This window comes from Xyrauchen texanus, chromosome 35, assembly GCF_025860055.1.
Source record: "Xyrauchen texanus isolate HMW12.3.18 chromosome 35, RBS_HiC_50CHRs, whole genome shotgun sequence".
Lineage (NCBI taxonomy): Eukaryota > Metazoa > Chordata > Actinopteri > Cypriniformes > Catostomidae > Xyrauchen > Xyrauchen texanus.
In genome coordinates, this window is record NC_068310.1 from 19300020 (window position 1) to 19314687 (window position 14668).

At 39.1% G+C, this 14668-nt stretch overlaps 1 protein-coding gene across 2 annotated transcripts in view; it reads left to right on the forward strand.

Annotated features, from left to right (window-relative positions):
• The first annotated feature begins 1027 nt into the window (after nucleotides 1-1027).
• The window catches only part of LOC127628830 (ubiquitin-like modifier-activating enzyme 1), a 48186-nt gene continuing 34545 nt past the window's right edge, over nucleotides 1028-14668 (forward strand). The window contains exons 1-4 of one of the 2 annotated variants that reach the window (XM_052105745.1): nucleotides 1028-1253; nucleotides 11128-11244; nucleotides 12697-12755; nucleotides 12866-13034. In XM_052105745.1, the coding sequence (XP_051961705.1) occupies nucleotides 11128-11244; nucleotides 12697-12755; nucleotides 12866-13034 (345 nt within the window). In that variant the 5' untranslated portion in view covers nucleotides 1028-1253. Of the gene's footprint in view, nucleotides 1254-5628; nucleotides 5880-11127; nucleotides 11245-12696; nucleotides 12756-12865; nucleotides 13035-14668 lie in introns of those variants that run through there. The other variant, XM_052105744.1, reaches the window with a different exon arrangement.

The window sequence follows — 14668 nt, forward strand, 5'->3', positions numbered from 1 at the left end:
TGAGACTACTTTACAAACACAGTATATTCTCTTTCATGGCCTTTTCTTTTTTTTCTGTTGTATGTGTCCATCTGTGTGTGTGTGTGTGTTTTTTTTTTTTTTATCATTCTCTTACTCTCTTTTTTCCATTTCTGATGCATAATAATATCTTTATGAAAAATACTGTATAATAATTTTGCTAATATATCCTTAAGTAAGCTCAAATGTCTGTATGTAGGCAAGTCCTCGCTAATGTTTGTGAAATGTAACTGTAGCTTCTACCTCCTCAAATATGATATAGTTTTGGTGATGTGTATATTCTTCCAAGCAATTTTTTTCACTCTATATGCTAAAATTTCAATAAAATTCAGATCAAACTATCTGGTTTTATAGGCTGTCCTCGTGTCTTTTTTGACTTGTAATCTCTGAATCTATATAAAATGACTAATTTTGACATTACAATACTCAACCTTGAACAAATTTCAAGTAAATATTAAAACTCCAGAATTAAATTCATTAAGTAATTAAAATGGCTCAAAACATCGTGCAAAGAGCTAACGCAAACTCATGCCATTTATCAAATTTCCAGCCATAAACTTGGGATGCTCTTACAAATCTACTATCATAGGCTACTGCGTGCTTTACCGACAGATTAAATCCACCAAGCTACTCCTGGCAGTATAAACAACTAGTGATATACAAATTAAAAGTCTAGTGTTTTCACTTATTTGGCGAAGCATATTTCAACGTTTAAAAACTACTTTACCCATAGTGCACAGCGGAAGCCAAGCTTGGGTGAATCTATTTTGTAACTGGATGGGGGTTACAACGATGAAATTGTATCTTTCGACTAAAAGATATGAAACGTTTTTATAGATATACAATTTTAATTGTTTTTAAAATATTTTAAAAAGCTTATCATCTGATAATACGCCCTCTAAATGTATTTGACCGTCAAACACAAAAACCTGTTTGGGTTTTATTCCCGTATCTTGAGTAATACAACATTCTCAACTCAAACTCTGCACATGTTGGTACTGCGCTCGTGAACTGAAGAATACTTGCAGAACTGGAAGTGTGCTGTTAACGGTACACGGAATAGCCGGTTAGGCAACCATCCAGCTTCACCTCACACTGGAAAGCCACGGAGCTCACGCCACTTCCAGGGATAAAGTTACAGAAACGGTTTGATTTGTTATTTTTGTTGTTTATCCTTTGCCCGCGAGGTATTTCTGTATTCAGTACCGTGGAGAGGCCAAGTAATATCGGATGTGGTAAGTTCTGCATACTTATGTCCATGGCTAATGCTAGCAGGCTAACGTGTCCATAAGAAGACTTTTGCTGCTAGCTACAGCCAAGTTTTGTCGTTGGAGTCAGCTAGCTAGACACAACAATTTGGCTGTAAATTTGACTGGCCACTTTTGAAAGAGCAAGCTAACTGCATGCGCGAGACAATGGGCCAGGGCTACAATACACTCATTCTGGTCAAAAAAGTTTTCGTGATCTACCGTCGTATGGGTTAGGCTATTATTCAGAATTAATTCGTGGTGTGGAAGAAGGATGTGCTAAGCTAACACGCATCGTTTTTGTTGGCTAACGTTATCAGTTGAGCCCCGCGGAACGTCTACGGCACGTTCGTGTTGCGCCCTCGTATCGTTTTCCCTGAACGCTAGCTTTGATGGATAGCAAGATAATCTGACATATAACAGGCAAGCTAGTCACGCGTCCTCATACTGTTTAAAAAGGCTTTCTTTTTAAAGTAATACAAGCTTTACTCAAAATAGACTGAATATTGATAAACTTACTGGGATGTGGGGTAGTATTCAGTCACTGTTAGCTTTTTAGGTATAGATCAATTATCAATAATCTTTAAACCTCAACCAGTTTATGTTGCTCTGTGCATTGGTAGCTCGTGCTGTAAGATGATTTGCTCTACAGTGACCTGAAATTTCGTTTAAAATCCAAATATCCTCTCTCTAGAAAGCATGCAAAATAGATATGATAATCTCAAAGATGGTGTTTTACAGATTGCTAACTAGCTCACTCCGACTGGGGGGTTTTAACTACCAAGTGCAGGTGCCAGGGCGAAAGACAGATGCGTTGCGTTGGTGGTTGTTGATATTTTTTGTACTTGCTGAAAAGGTAACTCAGGCAGGGTGAGAGCTCGCACATTTGCCACTTATACACCACCGGCGAGAATGAGCGGCCCACTTGGGCCTTTGTCACAAGGTATCACCCCATCCCCCAACGCTTATTCCTCTCTTTTACAAGAAAGCTCCTTCATAACCATAACCTAATTTTAATGGCCACTGCCTTGAAAAGGCTATTTTCTGTATTTATTGGTGCAGTGGTTAGGGACAGGTGTGTTGTTTGGCAAAATGCCATAAGCTGAACACATTTAATTCTTAAACTTTGCATAAGTGTTTTTTTTTTACAAGCCATTATCAGCATTTGTTATATACACTCACCTAAAGGATTATTAGGAACACCTGTTCAATTTCTCATTAATGCAATTATCTAATCAACCAATCACATGGCAGTTGCTTCAATGCATTTGGGGTGTGGTCCTGGTCAAGACAATCTCCTGAACTCCAAACTGAATGTCAGAATGGGAAAGAAAGGTGATTTAAGCCATTTTGAGCGTGGCATGGTTGTTGGTGCCAGACGGGCCGGTCTGAGTATTTCACAATCTGCTCAGTTACTGGGATTTTCACGCACAACCATTTCTAGGGTTTACAAAGAATGGTGTGAAAAGGGAAAAACATCCAGTATGCGGCAGTCCTGTGGGCTGAAAATGCCTTGTTGATGCTAGAGGTCAGAGGAGAATGGGCCGACTGATTCAAGCTGATAGAAGAGCAACTTTGCCTGAAATAACCACTCGTTACAACCGAGGTATGCAGCAAAGCATTTGTGAAGCCACAACACGCACAACCTTGAGGCGGATGGGCTACAACAGCAGAAGACCCCACCGGGTACCACTCATCTCCACTACAAATAGGAAAAAGAGGCTACAATTTGCAAGAGCTCACCAAAATTGGACAGTTGAAGACTGGAAAAATGTTGCCTGGTCTGATGAGTCTCGATTTCTGTTGAGACATTCAGATGGTAGAGTCAGAATTTGGCGTAAACAGAATGAGAACATGGATCCATCATGCCTTGTTACCACTGTGCAGGCGGGTGGTGGTGGTTTAATGGTGTGGGGGATGTTTTCTTGGCACACTTTAGGCCCCTTAGTGCCAATTGGGCATCGTTTAAATGCCACGGCCTACCTGAGCATTGTTTCTGACCATGTCCATCCCTTTATGGCCACCATGTACCCATCCTCTGATGGCTACTTCCAGCAGGATAATGCACCATGTCACAAAGCTCGAATCATTTCAAATTGGTTTCTTGAACATGACAATGAGTTCACTGTACTAAAATGGCCCCCACAGTCACCAGATCTCAACCCAATAGAGCATCTTTGGGATGTGGTGGAATGGGAGCTTCGTGCCCTGGATGTGCATCCCACAAATCTCCATCAACTGCAAGATGCTATCCTATCAATATGGGCCAACATTTCTAAAGAATGCTTTCAGCACCTTGTTGAATCAATACCACGTAGAATTAAGGCAGTTCTGAAGGCGAAAGGGGGTCAAACACAGTATTAGTATGGTGTTCCTAATAATCCTTTAGGTGAGTGTATATATATACCCTGTAACAAATGCTAATAATGGCTTGTAAAAAAAAACACATGCTTGTATATATGCTTCGTAGTTAATTGTGACCTACTTTATAGGTTGTCAACAAGCATTGTGACCTACTTTATAGGTTGTCTCAATGAAGAGAGAGTTCGCCCAAAAAAGTTAATTCTCTTATCATTTACTCACCCTCATGCCATCCCAGATGTGTATGACTTTCTTATACTGAACACAAATTAACATTTTTAGAAGAATATCTCAGATCTGTTGGTTCATTCAATGCATGTGTGTGGTTACTAGAACTTTGAAGCTCAAAAAGCACAAAGCAGCATAAAAGTAATCCACTCGACTCCAGTGGTTTAATCCATGTCATTCATTGGTGATATGATAGCTGTGTGTAAGGAAACAGATCTATATATAAGCCCATTTTTTATATAAATATCCACTTTCACGTTGTGTCCAAATATCCATACTTCCCTACATTATAGTATGCCAAAATCAGAATGCCAATGGAGTACTATTTCCGTATCCTCAGTGTTCTTGGAGTAAAGTATAAATACCCGGATGACCCACTCTTTCCTGCGAGATTCTGAAGTGTGGATCGACTGGACACTTTACAATCCCATAATACCTCGGGAGCTGAGGCACCATCACGTTCAAAATGCTGGACTTAAAAGAGTGGCGGTTCTCGGACGGCTCTTCTAAACTGTTAGTTAGAAAGTTGTTCCTTACACTTAAAGGTGCTTGTTTGACAACTAGAGCGGATTATTTCCACGGTTGTTGCTCTTACACCATATATTCGGGTCGCGGGTCAATACCCACGTCTCCTGATTAAGTATGTCCGAATTCTATTCATACTACTTGCATACATGCCTAAAAGAATATACTGTATTACCAGCCGAAAAGTGCATCCTTCATCAAGTACTGTACATACTGTATCAGTACGTGTTTCGGACTCAGGTACACTTTCACTTCCACATTCTTCTTTTGTGTTTGAAGATTTGTATTCTTGATGTATTTCGCCACCTATTGGGCAGGGTGGAGAATTTTAGTAAAAAGGACAAAAATATTGATTGTTTCTCACCCACACCTATCATATCACTTCTGAAGACATGGATGTAATACTGGAGTCTTTAATTTTATGCTACATTTATGTCCTTTTTGGAGCTTCAAAGTTTTGGCCATCATTCATTTGCTTGGTATGGACCTACAGAGCTGAGATTCTTTTAAAAATATCTGTTTGTGTTCTGCAGAAGAAAGTAAGTCATGCATATCTGGGATGGCATGACAGTGAGTAAATTATAGAATTTACATTTTGGGGTAAACTATCCCAAAAAGTTATCAAGCAAGCACTTCTCAGTTTCTCAGTCAGCCATTTGCAAATATTCTGCATATGCAAAAAAATATTTTATTGCAAGTTGGTGAAAGGTTTTGTATGCCATAAAATCACCAAAATGTTGCTAATCTGCCCTGACTAAAATGTGAATGACTGCTAATGCTCAGTTTTGTTACCAAGCCTCTTTTTTGTCATCTATTAATTGTAACCATAAAAAACAATTTAAATGACTTTATATCTTCACACTTGGTGTCACACACTCAAATGGGTTAAATTTATGAGCAAATTAGTTTAATTATAAATGCAGAATGATTCACTATACTGTTTTCATGTAATTGCATGGGACAAGACATGTGAAATATGTGTTTAAGATGACCAAAGTCCCATATCTGCTTCGGATCTGTAGCATCATGATAACAATGGTTGACGTGGTTCAGCTAAAACTGCATATTCAGAATATCAATTATAGAACCAAAAAGTCCCGGCATGTTTTGTACGTACTTAAAGTGGGAGGGTTTTCCCGTAATGTCATAGGGAGGGCAGCCAATGATTGACTGAAGAGGATTGCAGCACTCTTCGCGAGACCACCCTTTCCTGTTCCTTTTTAGCAGCAACTCCGCCCCTGTGCCACAGCTGCCATTTTGGTTTTATTCAGTGCGCTCCAATAAACCCAGAAACGCGATGCAGTAGCGAGCAGACTGGACGACACAGTGACTCGGCAGGATAGTAAAGGGGGGCTTTCTCACAGCATCTCGCCCAGCTGTTCGTGCTGTCGCAGCTCGTTTTCTCCTCGTCATCTAAATCTGTCTGCAATCCGCTCCATCTAAGTTAGTTTCACACGAGGAGCGGTTTGCTGACAGAGAGTGGACTGAGAAGGATTATTGGTAAGAGCCAAATCATTACACTGTATGCGCTTACTCAGTGCAGGCAGTTGCCTGCTTAAATAGGTGTTACCGCGCTTATGTCACCGATGCTTCTCGTCTGGACCATGTATAATGATAAAATGTTTGATCTGCATAGATCAGATCGTAGCAGTCGAACTTGTGACTAGTGAGGTAGGCCTCGGTCAGTCTCCGTATACTCCCTGTACCAACTATTACAAAGCATGTAGCGGGCTAGCAAGCTAACAGTGCATTAGGTGGCCAAAATATCCCCTTGTTGCTCGCGAGATCATCCGGTTGAACTAGAATCATCCGATTAGTGGCACGCGACCTGCTTGAATGTTTGCCTCACTGACTCTTTAATAATATTTGTTTAATTCCTACGTTTATTGTCTTGACATACTGCTGAAGGCGTAACCCTTATCGAAACAGAAGTGAATATCTGAAACTAACCGAACAGGTGTAATACTGCGTTCCATTCAAGTCGGATGTGGGATATTCCTACTTAATATCTCCGATCTCTGACCATAGATGCATTCCATTGGCAGATGCTCGGAAGATGACGGAAGGAAAGAAAACGGCAACGCTCCCATTTGCTTAGCAGGTGTTTGACTGTCACCAGATATGTATTCCATCAACCCAATTCAGAAACAATCTACAACACTAGCATTTGCGCTACAGGTTTTGTGCTACAGATTATCAGATCGTATAATTGCCATGTTTGAACACCTGCTACTCTGCTAACGTTTGTTAAACACGCTTCAATGTCATGTAATGTAGAAACTTTTACTCATTTATCGATATTATTTAATACAAATGAATGTTTCTCGATTATTTTGTATATCTTCCTGGGTGCCGACATGATTGTGCAGGGTTCCCACGTGTCCTGGAAAACCTGGAATTTTGCAGTTTTCCAGGCATGGAAACTGAGAAAAAACCTAAATGTCCTGGAAAATAACGATTTGTCCTGGAAAATATTTTAGTATAATAAAACTGATTCTGACAAGGTTTTTGTAACATTTTCAAGTACTGATATAGTGCAGAATGTTTTCCTTCCAACACTGCTTAGGGTTAACAACAAACACATTTGAGTTGTAAATTTTAGATAACGATGGCGGTCAGACGGAGATTACATTTTTTTTGATAATGGTGGTTAGCATCGTAGGGATGATGCGGCCTTTACACCTCAGTTTGTAGATTAAGAGTCCGCTTACTTAGTCCGATTCTGCAATGTGGAAAACACGGATTGCTGAATTCAAAAGTTGCATTAGCTATAAAATGTGAAATGTCAATGAATATGACATATTTGTGACAAAAGTGTATTTTTGAATGCATGATTAAATTAAGAAATGTTAATCTCGATATGTCCAGGTGTGATTATTAAACCACAAAGGCTGCGATTTAATTAAATAAATATATAATCTGCATGTGCTGCATGCTTCAAAATGAATGTGTGAAGCGGCTGCTTGTACGCTGAAAACCCCTCATCATGAGCATCACATGTGCTGTGTGTGTGTGCGCGTGTTTGTAGCAGAGCGCTCTGATGCGTGCAGCACATACAGACTATGTGTTTATTGTAATGAAATCAAAGCTTTTTGGGGTTTAAAAATCACACTTAGTCATGTAGCCAACGCACAGAAACCAAAATAACTGCTCGTTTTAAATGAACACATGAAATGGGGAAAAAAAGATAATGTTTAATGTTATTAAATAATAATAATAAACATGTATTAAGGCAATATCTCACATCTGTGATGTTCTGTTGTGCTGCACTTTATTTGATATAAATATCTTCAGTGTTGTTTCCGATTATGCTGTGAGGATTTTGTAGAAAAGAAATTAATTTGATAATACATTTTTTATTAATTATTGAAATAATTGTATTTTCATTTGATTATAGTTTTATTTAAATTTGATTAGACACCATTTTGTGGATGAAATTGAATGAAACTGTCGAATATGGAATTTTGTTAAAACAACTCTCTAATAACCACAATTTTAATGACCTCTTGTGTGTTTTTGTTTAAAGGTCCCCTGACATGCTGCTTTTTGTAGGCTTTGATATAGGCCTTAGTGGTCCCTAGTACTGTATCTGAAATCTCTTTTACAAAATTCAGCCTTGGTACAGAATTATAGCCACTACAAGCCAACCCATAATGAGCTTTCCTTCAGACGTGCCGTTTCGGTGTCTGTAGTTTTAAATGCTAATAAGGATGAGAAAGGCGGGGCAAGATGTAGTGTGGGTGTGGTCTTGACCAGCTTGCGGCAACGGTACCATGCATGTTTACATTGGATATATTGCAATGGCACTTAGACACGCAGTCGTTCAAGCGTTTCAGTTTGACCCAGAGTCTGATCCGGATGGAGAAGCAACGGATGAATACTCAATTTATTACTTTGTATTAGTACAATTGCAATTTGTAAGAAGATAAGAATGTTTAGTGAGTAACATTAATAATTAAAATTAGATCAATGAAATTATAAAATATTAGATAATTTTTTTATTTACATATTTTATATTTCATATATCTTAAAAGTTCTTTGAATCAGAATCAGAATGAGCTTCATTAGCCAAGTGTGTGCAGATAGCATGGGGAAAACTTTTTTTATGCCTAACGTTAGATGTTCTAGTACGCAGAGATCTGAAACGTCTGTAATTTTGTAAACATATCACCAGCAGGAGAATGGATATCCAAATAACAAAGTGAACAACACTTGCGTTACAGTGTGTGTATTCACACATATACCTGATGCTATCTACCTTTACATTAGTGACAGTAACTCTGCTGTTAGCTGCATAGCTAATTTTACAGCCACATTCTACGTGTAACAAGCTAGGTAACCATTAATAGTAAAGCAACACAATTATATATAATTAGTTGACTTAATTGTCCGAGGTTTGTAGGTGAGCCAAAGAGAGTTGGTACTGATCCAGACTTCAGTTTCAGACATTCAGCATGCCCTGCTCTGAACTGACCCATGTTGTGAAAACAGTCGTCTGTGAAATGTTTGGTGCAGACATACAAAAATTTGGTGTGTTGTGTCGGTGCATTCCCAGAGTAAATGAAATGTATCCATTGATCCTTCTGGGGATTGGATGAAGGATGTAAAAAAAGACTTCTGTGATAATTTGTGCATTCAATTATTGAGCAACTTTTGTGCTTCGATCGGTCACACGCCATGATATCTCTCGAGGATAAACTAAAATCGCGCACGCATTCGTACTTCCTAGCTCGTTTTCTCATTGGCGGGTCAAATTCTCTGGGCGGGCAAAGCAGAGAAGGGGGAGGTAACCTCCCCCTATATGACGTCATATAGGGGGAGATTCAAGATCAGCCCGTCTGAGATCTCATTTTCTCACAGGCAGAGAAAGATAGCCAAAACTCGGTTTACACCGACTGAAATTTCTAGACACGAGGGGCCCAAATACAGGCTAGGGGAACTAATATTAATGTTAAAAAACCTCAGAAAGTGAAAATTTCATGTCAGGGGACCTTTAAATATTGCAACCGTGTGGCACATAAAATATCCTGGAAAAATGTGCTTTGAAAAGAGTGGGAACCCTGTTGTGACGTCACGCACCTGCGCCTCGTTCAACATTTCCGTACGACTTTACAAATTGAAATTACGGCTTCAAGTGGTGTTCCATTGCACCCTTTACCTGTTGGAAAATTACGATTTATCGAGTTGAATGGAACGCAGCATAACTATGGATCCATCACGAGCTATTTGAGCTCATTGTCAAATATATATTTCCCCTACCTTGCACATATATTACCACTTACACATCTACATGCGCACTTAAGTGTATTTTGAAAGTGTTTTTTCACTTAGTTATACTTCTGCAATTGCAGTTAAGACAAAATATACTTGTATTCAAGATGTATTCTCTAAAAGTAAGTCTGAATATCTTATATGCTGCTTCTCAGGTGAATACATGTTTTTTTTTTTAAAGGATTTTTATATTCAACATTCTCCGATAACAATTTTTCTTCTGCTGTATAGCTGCTTAAAAAAATGTATGTTGTTTTAAAGGAGTTTTCGATATTTATATTGGAAAACAAGCCAAAACAAATCAAAAACGTATAATGGGGCGAAGCCTACTACCTCTCGCACCTTTCTGTTATTAATAAAGCTGCGGATTGCCAGTTCTCTTCACGATAAGAAATGCACAGTGACAGACATTATGATTCAATAAGTTGTGAGCAGTCACTTTATAATCTAGCTGCATCAAGTGCGTCCGCTCGAGGGATGAGCGTCCCCGCGACAGAGGGTACATCAACCGGGTGCAGTTCAATCTCTCCCCCTTAGATCAGGACATTCACGCAACTCATAGAAGAGTTATTAAAGACTTTTTAATAAATCCATAATGCATTAAATATAACTGCATTAAAGACGTAACACCGGGGTGTTTTCTTTGAAGATGCTCGACACGCAAGGTTTGCTTCAGCGAAGCGGCAGCTCCACTTATTCCACAAGAATGAGTGCTTCTGTATTTACTTATTTTGTATTTTTGCATTACAAGTCACTTATACATTTGTGATCGTTCATGTGAAAGAAAACAATACACATGGGCAAAAGTTGCATGACTTATCGGGTGACCGAAAACCCATCATCTGCTCCACAGAACTCTTGGCTTAAAAGAACATGTGTAAATGGCAGGACGGCTGAGATTAATATGTATTTATGAATTTATATCTGTAAAGCGCATATATGGGATTACATAATGCATGAATCATATCTTGCCAATTATAAATGTGGTTACATTTTGGGAGACATTGTATTTTTTTTTTTCCTCCCCAATTTGGAATTCCCAGTGCGCTCTTAAGTCCTCATGGTTGCGTAGTGACACTCCTCAATCTGGGTGGTGGAGGATGAATCTCCGTTGCCTCTGTGTCTGAGACCATCAGTCTTTATCACATGGTTTTTGACCACGTTACCGTGGAGGCTTCACACTATTCTCCGCGCCATCCACGCACAACTCGCCACTCACCACACCAAGAGCAAACCACACATTATAGTGACCATGAGGTGGTTACTCAATGTGACTCTCCCCTCCCTAGCAACTGGACCAATTTGTTTGCTTATGAGACCTGGCTGGAGTCACTCGGCATGCCCTGGATTCGAACTCGTGACTCCAAGGGTGGTAGTCAGGGTCTTTACTCGCTGAGCTACCCAGGTCCTTGGGGGACATTGTATTAAAAAAATATAAGCTGAGATGAGTATTCATATTTATTATTTTCTCTCCTAGATGTCCAGCTCGCCGCTGTCCAAGAAGCGTCGCGTGTCAGGATCACAGACGAAGACGGGATCCCACTGCTCCTCCTCTAACTCTGTCAGAACCGAACTGTCACACACACCAGCCAACGTAGGTTCATTCAAGACAATCCACATTTGCTTAAGGATCAACTCTGCCTATTGGTTTCTGCATATTCAGTCTAAATAAGATTTTAATTTATAGTTGCTGAAAGACAGCCAGTTTTGAAAAGGGAGGTTCACAGATTAACGATATGGTCAACGATATAGCTAATTTTGAGTTGGAATGAAAACAGACATTTTCTATGTGGATTTTGCACCGATATGACTATGCATAGGTACTCAGAAGGCTGCTCTTAAATGTTTTTATCATAGAATATTTGACAATATTGTTATACATTGTCAAATTCTAGAAGTGAACACTGAGAAAATAGAGAATCAAAAGTAACCGTCAGGATCTGGTGTGGCCACCAGCTGCATTAAGTACTGCTGTGCATCTCCTCATGGACTGCACCAGATTTGCCAGTTCTTGCTGTGAGATGTTACCCCTCTCTTCCAAGGCACTTGGCAAGTTCCTAGACATTTCTGGGGGGAATGGCCCTTGCCCTAGTGTTTGACATGTCTGGGACCAGATTGTCTTGCTGGAGAGTCATGTCAGGATGCAGGAAGTGTACCACATGAGGGAGGAGGATGTCTTCCTGTAACGCACAGTGTTGAGATTGCCTGCAATGACAACAAACACTGTTCAATGATGCTGTTACACACGGCTCCAGACCATGACGGACCCTCCACCTCCAAATCCCACTCCAGAGTACAGGCCTCTGTATAACACTCATTCCTTCGATGAAAAACGCGAGTTCGACCCTAACCCCTAGTGAGCCAAAACTGTGACCTGTCAGTGAAGAGCACTTTTTTCCTGTCTAGTCCAGCGAAGGTGGGTTTGTGCCCATAGGTGATGATGTTGATGTGTGAAGTCTGGTAATGACCAGCCTTACAACAGGCATACATGCCCTCAGTCCAGCCTCTCTCAGCCTATTGTGGTCAGTCTGAGCACTGATGGAGGGATTGTGCATTCCTGGTGTAACTCGGGCAGTTGTTGTTTTAAATCCTGTACCTGTCCCGCAGGTGTGATATTTGGATGTACCGATCCTGTGCAGGTTTTGTTACATGTGGTCTGCCACTGCGAGGATGATCAGCTGTCCTTCCTGTCTCCTTGTAGTGCTGTCTTAGGCATTTCATAGTATGGAAATTGCAAGTCTGCAGTCCTAATGCCTCCATGCAGCAAGTTCACGCAGATGAGCAGGAACCCTGGGCATCTTTCTTTTGGTGTTTTTCAGAGTCAGTAGAAAGATCTATTTAGTGTCCTAAGTTTTTATAACTGTGGCTTTAATTGCTTACCGTGAATTTGTTTTAACCATTTAAAATAAAGATCTGTAAAGTTATTTGGATTTTTACAAAATTATCTTTAAAATAGTGTCCTGAAAAAGGGACAGTTTCTTTTTTTTTGCTGAGTTTTGTTTATATATAATATATATTATCATTTAATATTTTTTGGACTTGACAGGGCATGGCTAAGAATGGAAATGATGCTGAGATCGACGAGGGCCTGTACTCTAGACAACTGTGAGTTTCAACTTTATTTCAGATTGATGGATCCTTATTACATTCTTTATAAGTGAATGAGAGAGACATGTAAGAATGTATGTTGCATAAATTTAATTCATGTTTCACAGGTACGTACTGGGTCATGATGCTATGAAGCGCATGCAGAACTCCAATGTACTGATCTCAGGAATGCGAGGTTTGGGTGTAGAGATAGCGAAGAATGTCATTCTTGGTGGAGTCAAGAGTGTGACCCTGCACGACCAGGACGTGGCCGAGTGGAAAGACCTTTCATCACAGGTGACTGGCTAATAATAACTAATAATAGGCTGGATACAGATTTATGATTTTTTTTTTTTTAATTCACAAGCTCTTGATTCAGTTTCGATATTGATTCATTTTGGTATATTTCAGTTATGTCCCTTTTGCTTGCATGTGAAAGAAATTATTTGCCATCTAAATAGGCATGTGATGGTATAAAATGTTCATATCACGATAATCGCTAATGGTATTGAATTGCATTACTAAAATGGGTTGAACGATAAACTATATTTGTTGTTATCTGAAGAACTAATTAAATTACCTTTTCAATACCAAAATGGCCTTTTAAATGAACGGATAAAAAACTTTAAAAAAAAAATAAAATAAAAAATACTACCATCAACACCATAGATACATAGTTAAATATAACATTAAGTTGATGTCTTGATATTTAAATGGTCATTATGACATGGGGCCACTGATCATTACAGATCAGTACAGACCTTGTCTTGGTGAGGCTAATGTTAAAGTATAGACTAATTTTATCAAGCCAGCTACTAGGCTACAACATTAGTATGTATGTGTTTTTGTTTTTTCTGGATGGCAATCCTGTTGCTAATATACATCAATGCGTTGGCTACAAATGACTGAAAGGCAACGTACGATTGCGTGGCTTACTGGTATTCCAACTTGAAATTATTGAACCGTTATTAATTACAAGAATTTCCAACTGTATTTTAGTTGTTCCTGTGAGACACAAGCGTTAATGTGTAGCTTTCAGAGTTTTAGCTAACTACTACTCTGCCTCTTGAAAGCAAGCTACACATCTGCAAATGGCAAAAACAGTTCACTTTGATGGTCGACATAGTTGTCACTTAGCTAGTTGTCTCTGTTTTCAACAACAGTTTGGAATTGTCACAACTTACCTTTATCTCGCTGAATTGCATGGAATGTTTGTTAGATGAGCGATCGTTTTAGTGTTACTGTGTTTCACTGCCACTTTCTGCCACATGTTTTACAAAAAAACATCTCCAACCAACAATCCCTCTGCATTTTTATGGAACACAAAATACTTCCGACTTAACCCTATTAGAATGTGGATAAAGTGTCGGCTGCGTTCCTCCTAACCACGTTTTTCATCCATGCTGGTTTGGTTATACCACAGTGCCCATGTGTTATTTGTGTTATTCATTGTTGTGCATCTTTATTCTTTGATTAGATAAAAATGCAATCAGAAAAATCCAAATAATTTTGCCTAAAGTTTATCTGGAATTATTTACTGTATTTTGAAGTGCCCATGATAACAATATCTTGCATGTTATTTATCTTGATATACCATATAACCGTATACCGTCACATGTAGGCACAGCAAATGAAGTAGTGTTACACGAAGGGTTGCAATGGTTTGATATCTTCATGGTACGATAATGTCTCAGAAAATGTCACTGTTTCACGGTATATGGTATTACACAGTTGTTATTATTTTGATCAGTTACAATGACCCTTAAAGGAATGAAAACAAGTTGTTTTGGTTGAACAAGCACTTGAAACCACTTTTTTAATGGAAGTATGTGTAAAAAAAAAAAACTAATTTCCCTTTTGAGAATAAGCTGTTCATCTCCGGTTTAATTTTTTTTTTGCAGGGCCTTTGTTTGTTTTTGTATTTTTTTCTC